The 13833-nt window shown below is 33.4% G+C and overlaps 2 protein-coding genes across 5 annotated transcripts in view; one reads left to right on the forward strand and one right to left on the reverse strand.

The window, feature by feature from the left end:
* The first annotated feature begins 582 nt into the window (after positions 1–582).
* LOC148943979 (uncharacterized) lies at positions 583–915 on the forward strand. The gene has a single exon (XM_089101310.1). It carries the CDS (start codon positions 583–585, stop codon positions 913–915), a length of 333 nt encoding a protein of 110 aa, XP_088957436.1.
* A 2504-nt stretch (positions 916–3419) lies between these two features.
* Positions 3420–13833, reverse strand: part of LOC148943980 (uncharacterized) — a 130548-nt gene continuing 120134 nt past the window's right edge. For 3 of the 4 annotated variants that reach the window (XM_089100888.1, XM_089100887.1, XM_089100886.1), the window contains exons 9-11: positions 12257–12363; positions 9073–9269; positions 3420–3573 (exon numbers count right to left, since the gene is read on the reverse strand). In XM_089100888.1, the coding sequence (XP_088957014.1) occupies positions 3484–3573; positions 9073–9269; positions 12257–12363 (394 nt within the window). In that variant the 3' untranslated portion in view covers positions 3420–3483. Of the gene's footprint in view, positions 3574–9072; positions 9270–12256; positions 12364–12865; positions 12982–13833 lie in introns of those variants that run through there. The other variant, XR_016142917.1, reaches the window with a different exon arrangement.

The following is a 13833-nucleotide window of genomic DNA, read 5'->3' on the forward strand; positions in this document are numbered from 1 at the left end:
TTATCAAACAGCGGAGCCAGTCGCATGATGCTCGATTGCGCATTAAAGTCGTTGCTCTTTGCCGCACAACCAGAAGAACTTACGCATCTAACCATGTTGATCCTACCCTATTCAGTAACTGCAAAAAATGGCATGAGTCAGTGAAAAGGTTAACAGGCAAAACCCGTGATCCTCACTTAAAAATTCTGAAAGAGGACGACACATACGTAACAGCTACTGAGGTGAATGTTTTTTTTTGCTGGTATTTGCACCACTTACCCTAGTTTCTCACAAGAGGAAATAGCTGCAGTCGTTGACACTAGTGCACCTTGTGAACAAAGACCGTCGGTTGAGCCCCATCAAGTATGACAGAACTACTGAAGCTCAAACCTCATAGCTCCTCATATCCGGGAGAAATCCTAGTGCGTCTCCTTCATGAATTTGGGCCCTTCCTTGCTACCCCTCTCGCTAGTATAATCAACCTTTGCATAAAACTCAGTACATTTCCCAACCCCTAGAAAAAGTCCATACATCAAAGTAATCCCTAAGAAATCCCCGCCAAAATCATGCGATGACTTAAGGCCTGTCTCGCTGACTCCCTGCATGGCCAAGGTAGCAAAGGCCTTTGTTGCAAGACTGCTGATGAGTGATATAGAACCAAATATAGACCCTTTCCAGTACGGATGCCTCAGCGGCTCCAACACGTCAGTGTACTTAGTGCGTCTGTATGACGTCATTCTATCATGGCTCGAGAAAGGGAAAAGCTTCGTAGACTTGGCCCTCGCTGATTACAGAAAAACCTTCGATCTCATCAAACACATTATCGCTCTTAATAACCTAAGTGAAATGGGCGCCAAAAGTGACTTGCTGTGTCTAGTCGCTGATTTTCTTTCCCAGCGGAAGCAGTGCGTTTTTGCTCTTAGCGAAGACGATTGAAACTCTGCATTTCTCCCAATCACTTGCGGTGCCCCTCAGGGCACTAAACTAGCCAGAATTACTTGGTTTCGCTGTAATTAACTTCATCCTGCGTACTTTCAAAGACAGACATAAATTCGTCGATGATCTGTCATTCTTACTCAAATACCTACTAGAAGGCCAATTAGCGATCCCCCTTTTTGATCCTAGTCTATCCACGTTTTTTCAGAATGAATGCGAGCGAGCTAGCCTTACCCTCAATGAGCAGAAGTGCAAGGTGTTGCGTTTCAACCCTCTTAAATCGGACTTTCAGGAGCCCCCTACCTTGTTTAAAACAGTTGGCAGTGAGAAAATTATGGGGGTAATTTTCTCCGTTGACTGCAAGTTCAACAACCACGTAAGTGACCTTGTGCGAAAAGGGTATGAACCGCTGCAGTCACTGATTACCATCAAGCAGTTCGTGTTCAGTTTGAATTCCATGAAGCTTGCCTTCAAGACTTATATATCCTACCCATCATTGAATATGCGTGTCCAGTGTGGGGCCCTAGTGTACAGTTGAGTGCTGGGATGTGTGTCAAGATATCGAAGCTATCCAAATACGGGCTTGTAAGATTATGCTGGGCCAGGCCTTCATTACTTATGACAATGGGCATAAGGTTCTTGGCCTCGAGTCACTTTTTAACCGCCACCAGAGACTGATTTGCCAGTTCGGCCATTCCCTACTCCGTAGCAGCAAACACAGGACGATTCTGCCTCTGCCAGCCCCCGTTACGTCCTGTACCCGGAGACAATACAAGCTCAACTCAGTGACGTGCCGTACGACTCGCTATCAGCGAGTCGTCCCTTTGTCCCCTTTTTTACAGACATGGTCAACACACGCTAAGAAAAGTAATATGGTTTAACCATTATTTGTTATTTAACCTTGTCGTATTTGTAAAAACCCTCGGTATTAGTGCTATAAAGAATAAGTTTAACAAAATATGTCTATGTCTATACAGTTTGATTATAATGTTGTACGATGTGTTCATCATGATATTGTTTTATTAGTTTTTTTTTATTGCTCCACAGTATCATTATCTGTTTCATTTGTGGGTTATAAATAAATAAATAAAAACTGATGCCCGATCATCTAAAAGATGCCAGAGAGAAGGAGGACAAGAGGAGTTGCAATCTCCTCTGCACGCCAAAGGAGATGGCAAGAGGAGACGAAGAACCAAAAGTAAGGTATTCGCACAAACCAACATTTAAATAAAGGTCAATCCAAACAAAGGCTACAGAAATATAATTATCAGAGTTGAAAGGCTATCTTTACTTCTGCTGATAACAAGGTAATCAGTATATGCTACGTACGAAACATTGAAGAACCAAGAAAAATATGTTGGGGGCATAATATTGATTAGTTGAGAAATGCAATTGAATAAACGCCTTTCTCTGACCCCTTAATAAAGCATCTCCTTGTCTGACCCCTTTCCGAAATGGTATTCCGTTTTCAAAAATCGAACAATTCATTTCAACATTAAGAAAAGATAAAGAGTTTCAATACTTCAGCAATGAAATGATAGAAATGTAAGCAATAAGTGAAATAGCTGTATACGAATCAGAAGCGAAAGTCAAGAACAAAGAAATATCCAATATCCAAACAGAAAATAAGTGATGGCGAGAATAAGAACGTGATAAAAATGAAGTGAGGAACAAACAACTGTTCTATTAGAAGACAAGTGAAAGCGAGAATCAGAACGAGTCAAAAATTAAAGTGAAGAAATAAAATTAATTAGAAGAACGGCACTGCGATCTTAGACACCAACAAACTGTGGCGCAAAACCCAGTAAACACCTACAAATATGCCTTAAAGTACGCAAGTACGCCAGCCATTGAGTTCCCTCAATGTTGTATGTATTCACTGTAGAGCCCACCATTTTCCCGAGGAAAGATTATCAAACAAAGGTGATTCATTTGGAGGTTCCTGCTTGCTTAGTCGAATTGCATTGCTTTCTCAACAATTTCCAAATGAATTGGTTTTGCTTTTTCAGCGCGTCGCGTGCTCTCTAAAGAGTTCCACAAACAAATCTCAAACTTGACCTCATGTTTCGCTTTAACTTCATGAATATCTGTCAAAATAAAGTTTGACGGTTGTTCATGTGTGAGTGAATATCAATCACGTCCTTAGTATTCTTAAAGGTTCCGACTTGACTTATTGTTTTGGGGTTCTTTTATCAATCATCAAAGACATATTAATGATCACTTACAAAGAAAATTCAGCAAAATCCTATAACGTTGCTGACTGATCTTATCAAATGCCCAATTTTGTTTGAAATTTTTTAATGAAGCCACCAGACGCTACCCTATAAGTGGCACTAGGAGTTTTTAATCCCTACCTTCCCAAATTAAATCACCAAGGGTCCAGTTCTTATAAGTGACTCATACTCTGTCACAATCACCAGATTTTCCAGTCGCATTTTCATCAACACCACTGCCACCTACTCTACTGGAGTTATTAATTTCATATTTCAGAGAAAAAATGTTCGCAAATTTTGTATTTAAAAAATGTTCGATATAACGAAAGTATTATAATTTTAGATTTTCTACAGCCTATTTGTACTGTTCTTGAATTTCTTGCCATTTAGATACCATCTTTAACACAGGATGCTTCTTCTTGGATTTGCTCTCTTTTGTCTTAACCTAGAAAAAAAAGGTGGCATTGAAAATCCGCTTTTGGCGTAACTTATATTCAAAAGAGCATGGCTCATTTAGCGATTTAACAATTTTAAAGAGTTTTTGAATGTTTTCACGAAAACAGGTCTTTCAAAAACTTGGAGTTACTAGAATTCTAAAAATGATCATAAACGAATTTTTGGACGTTTTCCCGAAAGCAGCTCTTTCTCATACTTGAAATAAGAAAAAACCATTCAAATTAGGGCGAAGCTGAGTAAAATGTCTTTATTTTCGTATTCGTCACTGTAATTCTTATTTACCCTAATGTGTTGCAAAAACAGCTTTCTCAGACATTAGATAACAAAGAAGTCATTTATTTTGGCATTTGTCACTAAAGCGTTTTTGAATAAAACGGCTCTTTCTACGCCTTTAAATAGCCAAAAATATGATGAAAATTTCAGCCTTCAGCTGAGAAAAATTGATTTTTTTTTTGGTATAAGGCATTGATGAATGCACTCCTGCAAATGCAAACAATATATCAAGCGCCATAACAGTACTCTTAAGAAAGGCTTGACATAGGTGGCACATAAAGAGGGCCAGACACACCTAGCTTTTTTTGGGGACCGATTTCAGCAGATCAGTTGGCAAACGAGAGCAGTACATAAACAATACCCTTTACGCGACATTTTCAAAACTAATAATCATGGACACTATTAGTCAACTGCAGGCCATCAGTAGTTGCATGATTGATCTCAACTTATTATTTAACTCTTTTATTACTAAGTTATTTTATTATTAACATTTTTATTCTTTTTAAATTTTCTTTTCAATAAAAAAAATTTAATTAATTTTAAATTCCTTCACTACTAAACTATGAAGTTTTTTTATTATTAAATATTTATTTAATATTATTATTTAGTTCTGTTGATTTTCCTGCTGAAGAGAAGGAAACGATTGAGGATTTCTTTTTCTTGATGAAAACGATGAAATCCGGCGCCTTTTTTGTACATCGGCACCAAAACTAGAAAAGTGTTAAAGCTCAAATCGACGCAGTTTTCTTTAGAAATCAATACCGATTTGGGAAATTGGCACCTAAAAAAGCTACATGTGTCCAGCCCTTAAGAACAGAGAACACCGATTTAAAAATACGTATTAAGGGCTATAAAAGGTAACGTTTTCTTCTAGTGTACACGTGAAAATGATATGCTGTTTTTTTCACAGAAAAAGAAGCATATTCTTAGCTAATTATTTTAAATCTACAAAATGTGAGCGAAGACAATGTGCTTGACCAAGTGAGTTAGTGAGCAACTTATAACACATTTTATATTGGAAATATTCCAAAACACGGAGACAATTTCTCAAACTAAAAAATCAGCCAGTACGATGCTTAAATTAAGCGTTAACCTTGACCTTGTAACCCTTGATCTTGATGCTAACCTTAGCTTGAAAGCTATCATAAAATGCACCCTTACTGAAATGGCACTTTTAAGCAGAACAGTGCTGCGTTTGTCCAGCGTGCCCTTCACACAAGAGAAAGACTGTCATTAATACTTTGCCAACGCAACGCAGAGCTTATTACACACCACTTCTCCAACTTAAAACAAGAATTCAACCGTCTAAAGCAGTGATTCTCAAACTATGGTACGCGAACCCCCTGGGGGCACACAAAAATTTTTAGGGGGTAGGCTGACCAACAAAAAGACAAAACAACCCTTTAAATCTAGAACTGGCAATTTATTTATATTTTAGCTATAGTTTACTCAGTACGGGTAACTGAGAAGGGGTACCTGTAAATGTTTTGTGGGTAAAGAGGTGTACAGTGCCTAATTAAGTTTGAGAACCACAGGTCTAAAGAGTCAAAATTCAACCGTCTAAAGAGTTAAGGAAAAACTAACTTTAGTGTACTAAGACTGAGTCTATAACGCAAAAGAAATGGTGTATTTAAATTATATAGTTTTTAGATGGGTTGGAAGGGGGGGAAATATATGTACCCTAACCAATCCAAGTATACCCTAAGGTTGCTTAGTCGTGCTTATTAAGGGTAAATTCTCCTTAGTTGTGTGGAATCATTTTACTTTTTTTATGTTTCCAAATCCTTTTTCTTGCTATCTAAATTAAGTCTCAAATTTTTAAGAGTATAAAAAGGGGTTTATGTCGGCTGATATGAAAAGTAAGACCACCATTTCTGTTAGATTGTTGTTTTAAAATTATGAAGTTTCTAGGACAGCGTCATGTTTTTGTCAGTATTGTCACGCCGGAACGTGAAATTAAATAAGCACAACTAATTAGCTAAATTTCAAAATAATTTTCGTCCGTAAAAAGTTAAATGAATAACAATATTTTGATTCCCAAGCGATTACACCTTCAAAAAAAACTAGACCGTTTAAAACTGTTTGAGGTAATATTTTTACCTCAAACAGCTTGCTCATTTTTCAAAACGTTTTTCTTTTTAACTTTTAACTTTTTTTTTTAACTTTGACAACGGCTACTATCAAGAGTGCAAGTGGAAGTCTCTTTTATTAAGAACTGATTCCACGATTTTTCTTATTTCTTATATATATATATATATATATATATATATATATATATATATATATATATATATATATATATATATATATATATATATATATATATATATATATATATATATATATATATATATATATATATATATATATATATATATATATATATATATATATATATATATATATATATATATATATATATATATATATATATATATATATATATATATATATATATATAAAAAATATATATATATATATATATATATATATATATATATATATATATATATATATATATATATATATATATATATATATATATATATATATATATATATATATATATATATATATATATATATATATATATATATATATATATATATATATATATATATATATATATATATATATATATATAAATATATATATATATTATCACTAATATTATCAAACAGTTAGTGGTAACAAACTGTAAGTTAGGAGCGACTCGGCCCAATAGTAACCGTAACTTTAAAAAACTGGAATTTTTATAACAATTGATACATCCAAAGAATTGGCTTTTTTATGCTGATTCTAAATACAAAAAATTCATTAAGCTTAGCATTATTCATTAATAGCCATGAGTCCCGAAAGTTAGCCTGTTTTTTTAAAGAGGGGAATCACCCCCATGATGTCAAGGGAGTTTAATGGAATCACCATCAGGTTCAGCATATCAGAGAACCCTATTGTAGAGATATCAAGCTCCTATTTTCAAAAAAAATGGAATTTCATGCCGAACTCACTCCAGACTTTAGTTGATTTTACGCCGAATTTACTAAACTTTCTCCCTTCCTTAACGACGGCAATATTATTCTCATATATAGCACAAATCAATCTACAACACTAATGTGACACAATACCTTTACTAAACCGTTGCTAATTTATCCCCTTTATCAATTTTCTCAATCCCCTTTAACATCACATCTTGCTCCTCATTTATTCTCCATTTAAATAACTTTATTTTCTTTAAGTGAATTTTCAAACTAACACTCGCGTGCAGCCTTCAAGACTTCATATATTTCGCCAGCCCTTTTAATTAGCAGACTCAAATCATATCCAAAATCTAAATTTAAAGTCCGTCCTTCCCCATTTAATGTACCGAGGACATTGATAATGAATTTCTGATTTTGTGAATGGGTCAAGTGGATATATATATATATATATATATATATATATATATATATATATATATATATATATATATAAAACGCATACAAAATTACGCATACGCATATAAACGCATACGCATATAAACGCATATAAACGCATACGCATATAAAACGCATGCATAAAAACGCATATATCAAAAACGCATACAAAATTTGTTTATATCCATTTTTGTTACGTTTTCACGAGCCAGAAAAACATTTTTTTTTGGGGGGTGGGGCGGGTGGTTCAAAACCCCCTAACTCCCCTTCTGGCTACGGCTATGGGGTGGAGGAGGAGTGTGTATAGCGAGGAGGTACATAGATGAGGAGTAGTATTGACGGTAGGCGGATAGGTACTGTAGTGAGTTGTTAGCAATAGTAGCTCTGAAACACTTTGAAAAAACTGAGCTAGGTATTTTCTATGATTTGTTAAGGAGTTAAGGGATAGTTTGGACATGCGTATGAGCAACTGTGTCACAAATAAAGAGCTACACAAAAATAGCGTTTTGATCCTACTATCTAGATCCAAGCTCAATTAAGGGGCAAAATCGTTACGTCAGGTTTTTTGGTGATTTGTTGATAAGAATTTCGTTTTTTTGGTGATTCGCCAAAAAAGCCTCTTTTTAAGTATTACTCCTCGGTATCCTGAGGGGTATAATATACCCCTTAATATTGCTTGTCATACCATCATCGGCAATGGTCAAATCCCTCAGAACAATTAAAAAAATTATTATTAACAGTTAAAAAATTATTAATTATATTATTTTTTAATTACAATTCAAAAAATTATAAATTTTATAAAAAAAAAATTAATATAAAAATTATTAAAAAATTAATGAAAAATTATCCAAAACAGTTAGTAGTTTTTAGTGGCAGTAACGAAAAAAAAAAACAGAAAAAAACACACTTTTTTGTGAACTTTATTTTTTATTTATTTGTTTTTGTATGTGTTATAATCGCGTTATCTGGTACCTGTTAACCTTCAAAATTAGAATTATTATTTAACGACCCTTTTATTATTCCAACAAAAAAGAGGGTTAAAGCGCGGATCTTGCATGGTTAAAGTGACAGGTTTAGAAGCGCGAGAGTACTCATTGCAAAAAAGAATTAGTTTTTGGAGTGTAAAAAAGAACAAAATGTACTATAATCCAACAGGAAAAGGTTATTAGAAAGAACTCAAAGCAAGTGAGAGCTTCATAGGAGAAAACAAGGAGTGAAGTTGTAACGAGAACGATGAAAAGGAGTGAATACTGCTGTTTTATTTGAAAAAACTTTTGTCCATTTTATTACAGATAAAAGAATAAGTCTTTAGAGAATAATGAATAAGAATAGAGAATAGAGAAAAAAGAATAAGATGAAAGAATAAGTAGATAAAAGAAGATAAAAGCTTGTCTTTCTTTTTTATTAGTTAGTACTGGTGCTACTCAAATTTTATGTTCTTTCCCTTGTTTTGTTTCCTGATTCTCCTCCCTTTTTTTATTTGTTCTTTTATAAACCTTTATTAATATATATATTCTTTAATTCTTTTTAAGTTTTGGCATTGATTTCCAGTTTTTTTAGTTGTTGTGCTTTTTTAATGATTTTTTGGCTTTAATTGTTTTTATGACTCCAAAATTCAAATTCGGCACTTGGGGCTTGTGATAGAATTAAAAAAAAAAAAAAATATCTTATCTTTATCTGTTTTAGCCTCAGGTGACTTTGCGTCACCTTTCCTTTCCCATCTTCTTTCTCTGAAATACCGTCTCGTTAGATTTTGTTTGTTAGAAAACCCCAAAAACTAAATTAAAAAATATAAAAAATACCTTCTTTACAGTAGATTTCAAGCTCGACTTTTGAATCTTTTTGGGCGGACTAGTTTCTGCAATTTTAGATTCTGAAGACAGTGGGCGTTTTGTGGAGGTCGACGAACTAGATTGGTCTTCAAAAATAGGTTCCACTTCGAGGTTCGAATCAACCAAGACTGGAGATGAGGTTACAAATGAAGGCTCGGCTTCAGCTGCTGAAAAGGAAACTTATTTTCATGATTCCAGCGGTAGCTAAAACTTAGAAAAGGAGCCACAGCCCATAGTAACCGAAAATGATAAAAACATGTAAAAAAAAAAAAAAATGGCATTTGAGAAAAAATTGCCATTTCTAACTGATTCGGGAATGGTAGCTTAATTAGTATTATCTAAATTAGTCTTAATATTAATATCTTATTTTGAGAACAAATTTAAGGCAATTTCAAAAAATTTATGGTAAAAGTCTATAACAGAGGTTCTTCAGAAGGAAACATTAGCTAGAACAAAAAGAGAGGGAGTTGTAAATTGCTAATTTCACGTTTATTTGTACGGCTTTGTTTGCGTTTCACAATTCATCCCCCTCCCTCCTCTAACGGTCTCCTATAGCCCTAGACTATAACAAATCAACAAAAAATGATCGAGTTCTTACTCTATAATATGTAGTTAGCATCAATGAATCCTATTTCAGGGCTTTTTTCTATTTTATCTGTTTTTTAATCAATTTTCATCAATTATTATGTTATTTTGTTTTTTACATAGCCTATGCCTAAATGAGGCCGTTAGAGGGGGGCTGGGGATGAATTGTCAAAAACAAAAACAAAGCAATAAAAATGAGGATAAAATTAGCAATCTAAAAATGTCACTCATTTTGCTCTAGTAGCTCTCCTTCTGACGAACCGCTATTCTAGAACCATTTTTTTTATCTTTGAACCAAATGTGAAAAGGCGTAAAGATATTAAAATCTGATGAAAGATATCATCTTTACATACATTGCATGAAAAAATACATGACAATATTGGGAGGGATTTGGAAGTTCTGTACCACTGACAAATTGAAAAAAAAAATTCATTAGTTTCATAGTTCAGCAGAATCCTCCTTAAAAAAAAGAAAAAAAAGTTTTAAAAAAAAGAAAAGAAAAAAAGTTAAACAATAAGTAGAACAACACGGAAATTTTTACAAAAGACAGTGGAACGCTACTTTAAATGAATATTTTGTCCCTATATCCAAGGGCCGTCGTCAGCAAAACAAACGAAAAACAAAACCAATATAAAAGAAACTCACATTAAAATTCAATCATTAAAACTGAAAAAAGTTTTTTAAAATTTTCAAAACAATCCTAGCATCAATACTTCAAGGAAGTTCAACCAGGAGTTTTGGTTGAGCTACAGAAATAAAATTATGTTGGGATTCAAGATGGAATTCTGATTCTAACAATATATCTTCTTCGATGAATCAAGAATCTTATTTAATTAAATAAGAAATCTATAGGTACTCCTTTTATTTTTTTAGCTTTAGGAAAGTTGTTGCCTAAGTCCAGACTACTTTTAAAAAGTTTCGAAGTGCTTTAAAAAAGTTTTGAAAGATGGTGTCAGGTGTCTCAGCTAAATTTTAAGTTTATTTTGACCTAAGCTAAAACGTTCCTAAACTAAATCGCTTCTGTATTTTGAAATAGAACTGTTTTTAATAGATTTCAATATTATTATGATTATGCTGGCAAAAATAACACCGGCTAGTTTAAATAACAATTAACCTTCTCAAGTCATTGTGTTTTTTGGCAGAAGGTTTTGTTTTGGACCAAAATAAAGGATCCCAATGATGATGGATTTGGACAAAATTACACCACTGAACTGTATATGCTATTGAAGAACGAATGTCACTAAGATCCAACAACGGCTCATGCCTTCTACTGTTTAACAGTATATGTTACCTGAGCAGGAATGTCACCAAGCTCACATGGTGTATACTTTTATTGTTTTAAAATGAAAGTTAATGTTCGATCTCAACATAAGTCTAGTGGCGAACGAAAGTACTTATCTTTGCCAAATCCTCGTAAAAATTCCAACAGTAAGATCTGCGATCAAAATTTTTATCCAGTAGGTACGAAGTAGAGCACACACTCGCCATTAGTTCGGCGTCGAAGTCAAATTGGAATTTCAAAGATTTTCTGATGGATTTTACCCATTGAAGTATAACTGAGAATGATTGAAAGGTTTATCCTTAGCCAAATTAGCCTTAGCTATAACTTGGATTAAAATCGAGTATCACAGAGGCATAGACGATTTATTAATGAGGAAAAAAATTGCACAAGAAAATTTGTACAATTTGACCATGAGCGCCAAAAGGTAAGTACAAGGGGGCAGCTGCCCACTCCTGACTACAGAAACCTTTGAAGACAACAAGTCTAGCCAATATCAAAATGTTATTTAAAGGTAAGTACAAGAGGGCAGCTGCCCACTCCTGAATACAGAAACCTTTGAAGACAACAAATCTAGCAAATATCAAAATGTTATTTAAAGGTAAGTAAAAGGGGGCAGCTGCCCACTCCTGAATACACAAACCTTTGAAGACAACACATCTGGCAAATATCAAAATGTTATTTAAAGGTAAGTAAAAGGGGGCAGCTGCCCACTCCTGAATACACAAACCTTTGAAGGCAACACATCTGGCAAATATCAAAATGTTATTTAAAGGTAAGTAAAAGGGGGCAGCTGCCCACTCCTGAATACACAAACCTTTGAAGACAACACATCTGGCAAATATCAAAATGTTATTTAAAGGTAAGTAACAGGGGGCAGCTGCCCACTCCTGAATACACAAACCTTTGAAGGCAACAAATCTGGCAAATATCAAAATGTTATTTCAAGGTAAGTAAAAGGGGGCAGCTGCCCACTCCTGAATACAGAAACCATTGAAGACAACAAATCTAGCCAATATCAAAATGTTATTTAATGAACTGAAGTTTTAAAAAGTGCATTTCTATGGGCAGATCTATGTGCAGTGCATTTCAATGCCCGAAATTAATAGCTTTTAGTCGAAGATCTTGCAGACAAACGTGGAGGGAGGGGGAAATTTATAATAGCCTTCCAATTAATAATAGCCTTCCAAGTTTTGGCGAAATACATTTCAACAAGCACAGAATATGAGACCTACAAAAGGTTTATCTACTGTCTAAGTATAATCTATATAATTTTCCAATTGCTCTTACCCAACTGAGGCACAGATGACTCTGACGACTTCTGCTCAATCACACCAGGCTTTTTATACTCAATTTCTCCCGTTTTTTCATTTTCATAAACGTACTTCTTTATTGAGCTAAAAGAAGAAACAAACGGATGAAGATAGTTTAAATTTAAATTTAATTAAAATCAATATTATTAGATTATTAGTTTCATTTACACTATACGGCTAAAAAGTAATGAATATTAATTATTATTAGAGTTTTTTTCTATTCTTTAACGCATTTAACAGTTGTTGCTTAACACAATGTGCGATAAAACATAATCTAAAAAACAGATGAAAAAAAAAAATGCTTAAGAAGCATATGAAAGTAAATTTATATTGTTTTTAAGATGCTACAAGTAACCAAAACAGAGGTTGGGAAGGTGAAAATACTTTAGTAAATGATGATATCGAACGATCCTGCTCAGTCCATATATCTCAACTTTTTCTTTTAAAAAGTGCAAATCTTGGATACTAAAAATTATTACATTTGAAATTAAAACAAAAAAAAACAACAACTAAAGACATCTTTAATTGACTCTCAAAATTAAAAATAGCATCTTTAGAATGCAATCACCTATAGTGAAATGTGTACCTGAAAGATGGCAGTTGCAACGTAGATTGCGTTTTGGCAATTGGCGTTTTGACCAAAACGATACTGAAGACCACACCTCATCGATGACTGAAGAACCTGGAGGACGCTAATCAAACCTTGACAAAAGATCAAAGCATAAATCAGTCCACAAAAGTTATCTCATAAACGTTACCTATTAACGGCAGAATATCAAAATTATACACAAATAGCCAGATTCTTTCAGAGGAAGAAACAGATTTTGGTTTTGACTAGTTTAAGTGTTTTTTGTTAAAAAAAAACTCAAGATCTCAATTTAATTTGTCTTCATGTAAAGCATAAAAATTCACATTAAAAAAGGGGAAAAACTCAATTTTTAATTAAAAGAAAACTTCATATGCAGTTATTCAGGTTTCAGCAGTAGCAGAATCTATAATTAAGAAAAGAAAACATTGATAAAAAATAGCAAAAAAAGTTAAAATATATTTCACAAAATATCTTGAAAAAGTTTAGCTTTCCTTTGAAGGTGTAGTTGTTCTTGGAAATCAACAGATTTTTAAAGTTGTTTAGCTATTAGTTGTTATCTGTTGGTATTAGTTGCTAGTTGTTTAAAGGTGTTTAGCTTTCCTTCTTGGAAATAAACAGATTGTTAAAGTTTGAATTTATACTGACAGACAGCGTTGACATATATAACTAAGTTTTAGTTATTTATTTTTGCGGTTCAACAAGGCAGAATTGACGAAAATATGGCACTGCCCTTAAACTTCATAATTCTAAACCGTTCGAAAGAAAAATCTGAGAAAATCGCGGTTTTTAGGTATGAATAGACCTAAAATGAACCCAAGGGCGAAACAATTTATATTTTGACGTCTTTATATTTGCCATCTTTATATTTTGACGGTACTTAAAAGTTTCATTCTGCATTGCCTTCTTCAAAATACAACAAATTAAGAGTGCAGCCCAAAATAAGCAACACAAATAAAAAGATAAGA

This window comes from Artemia sp. Qi Xiang Cuo, chromosome 15 (genome assembly GCF_049724085.1).
Source record: "Artemia sp. Qi Xiang Cuo chromosome 15, ASM4972408v1, whole genome shotgun sequence".
Taxonomy (NCBI): domain Eukaryota; kingdom Metazoa; phylum Arthropoda; class Branchiopoda; order Anostraca; family Artemiidae; genus Artemia; species Artemia sp. Qi Xiang Cuo.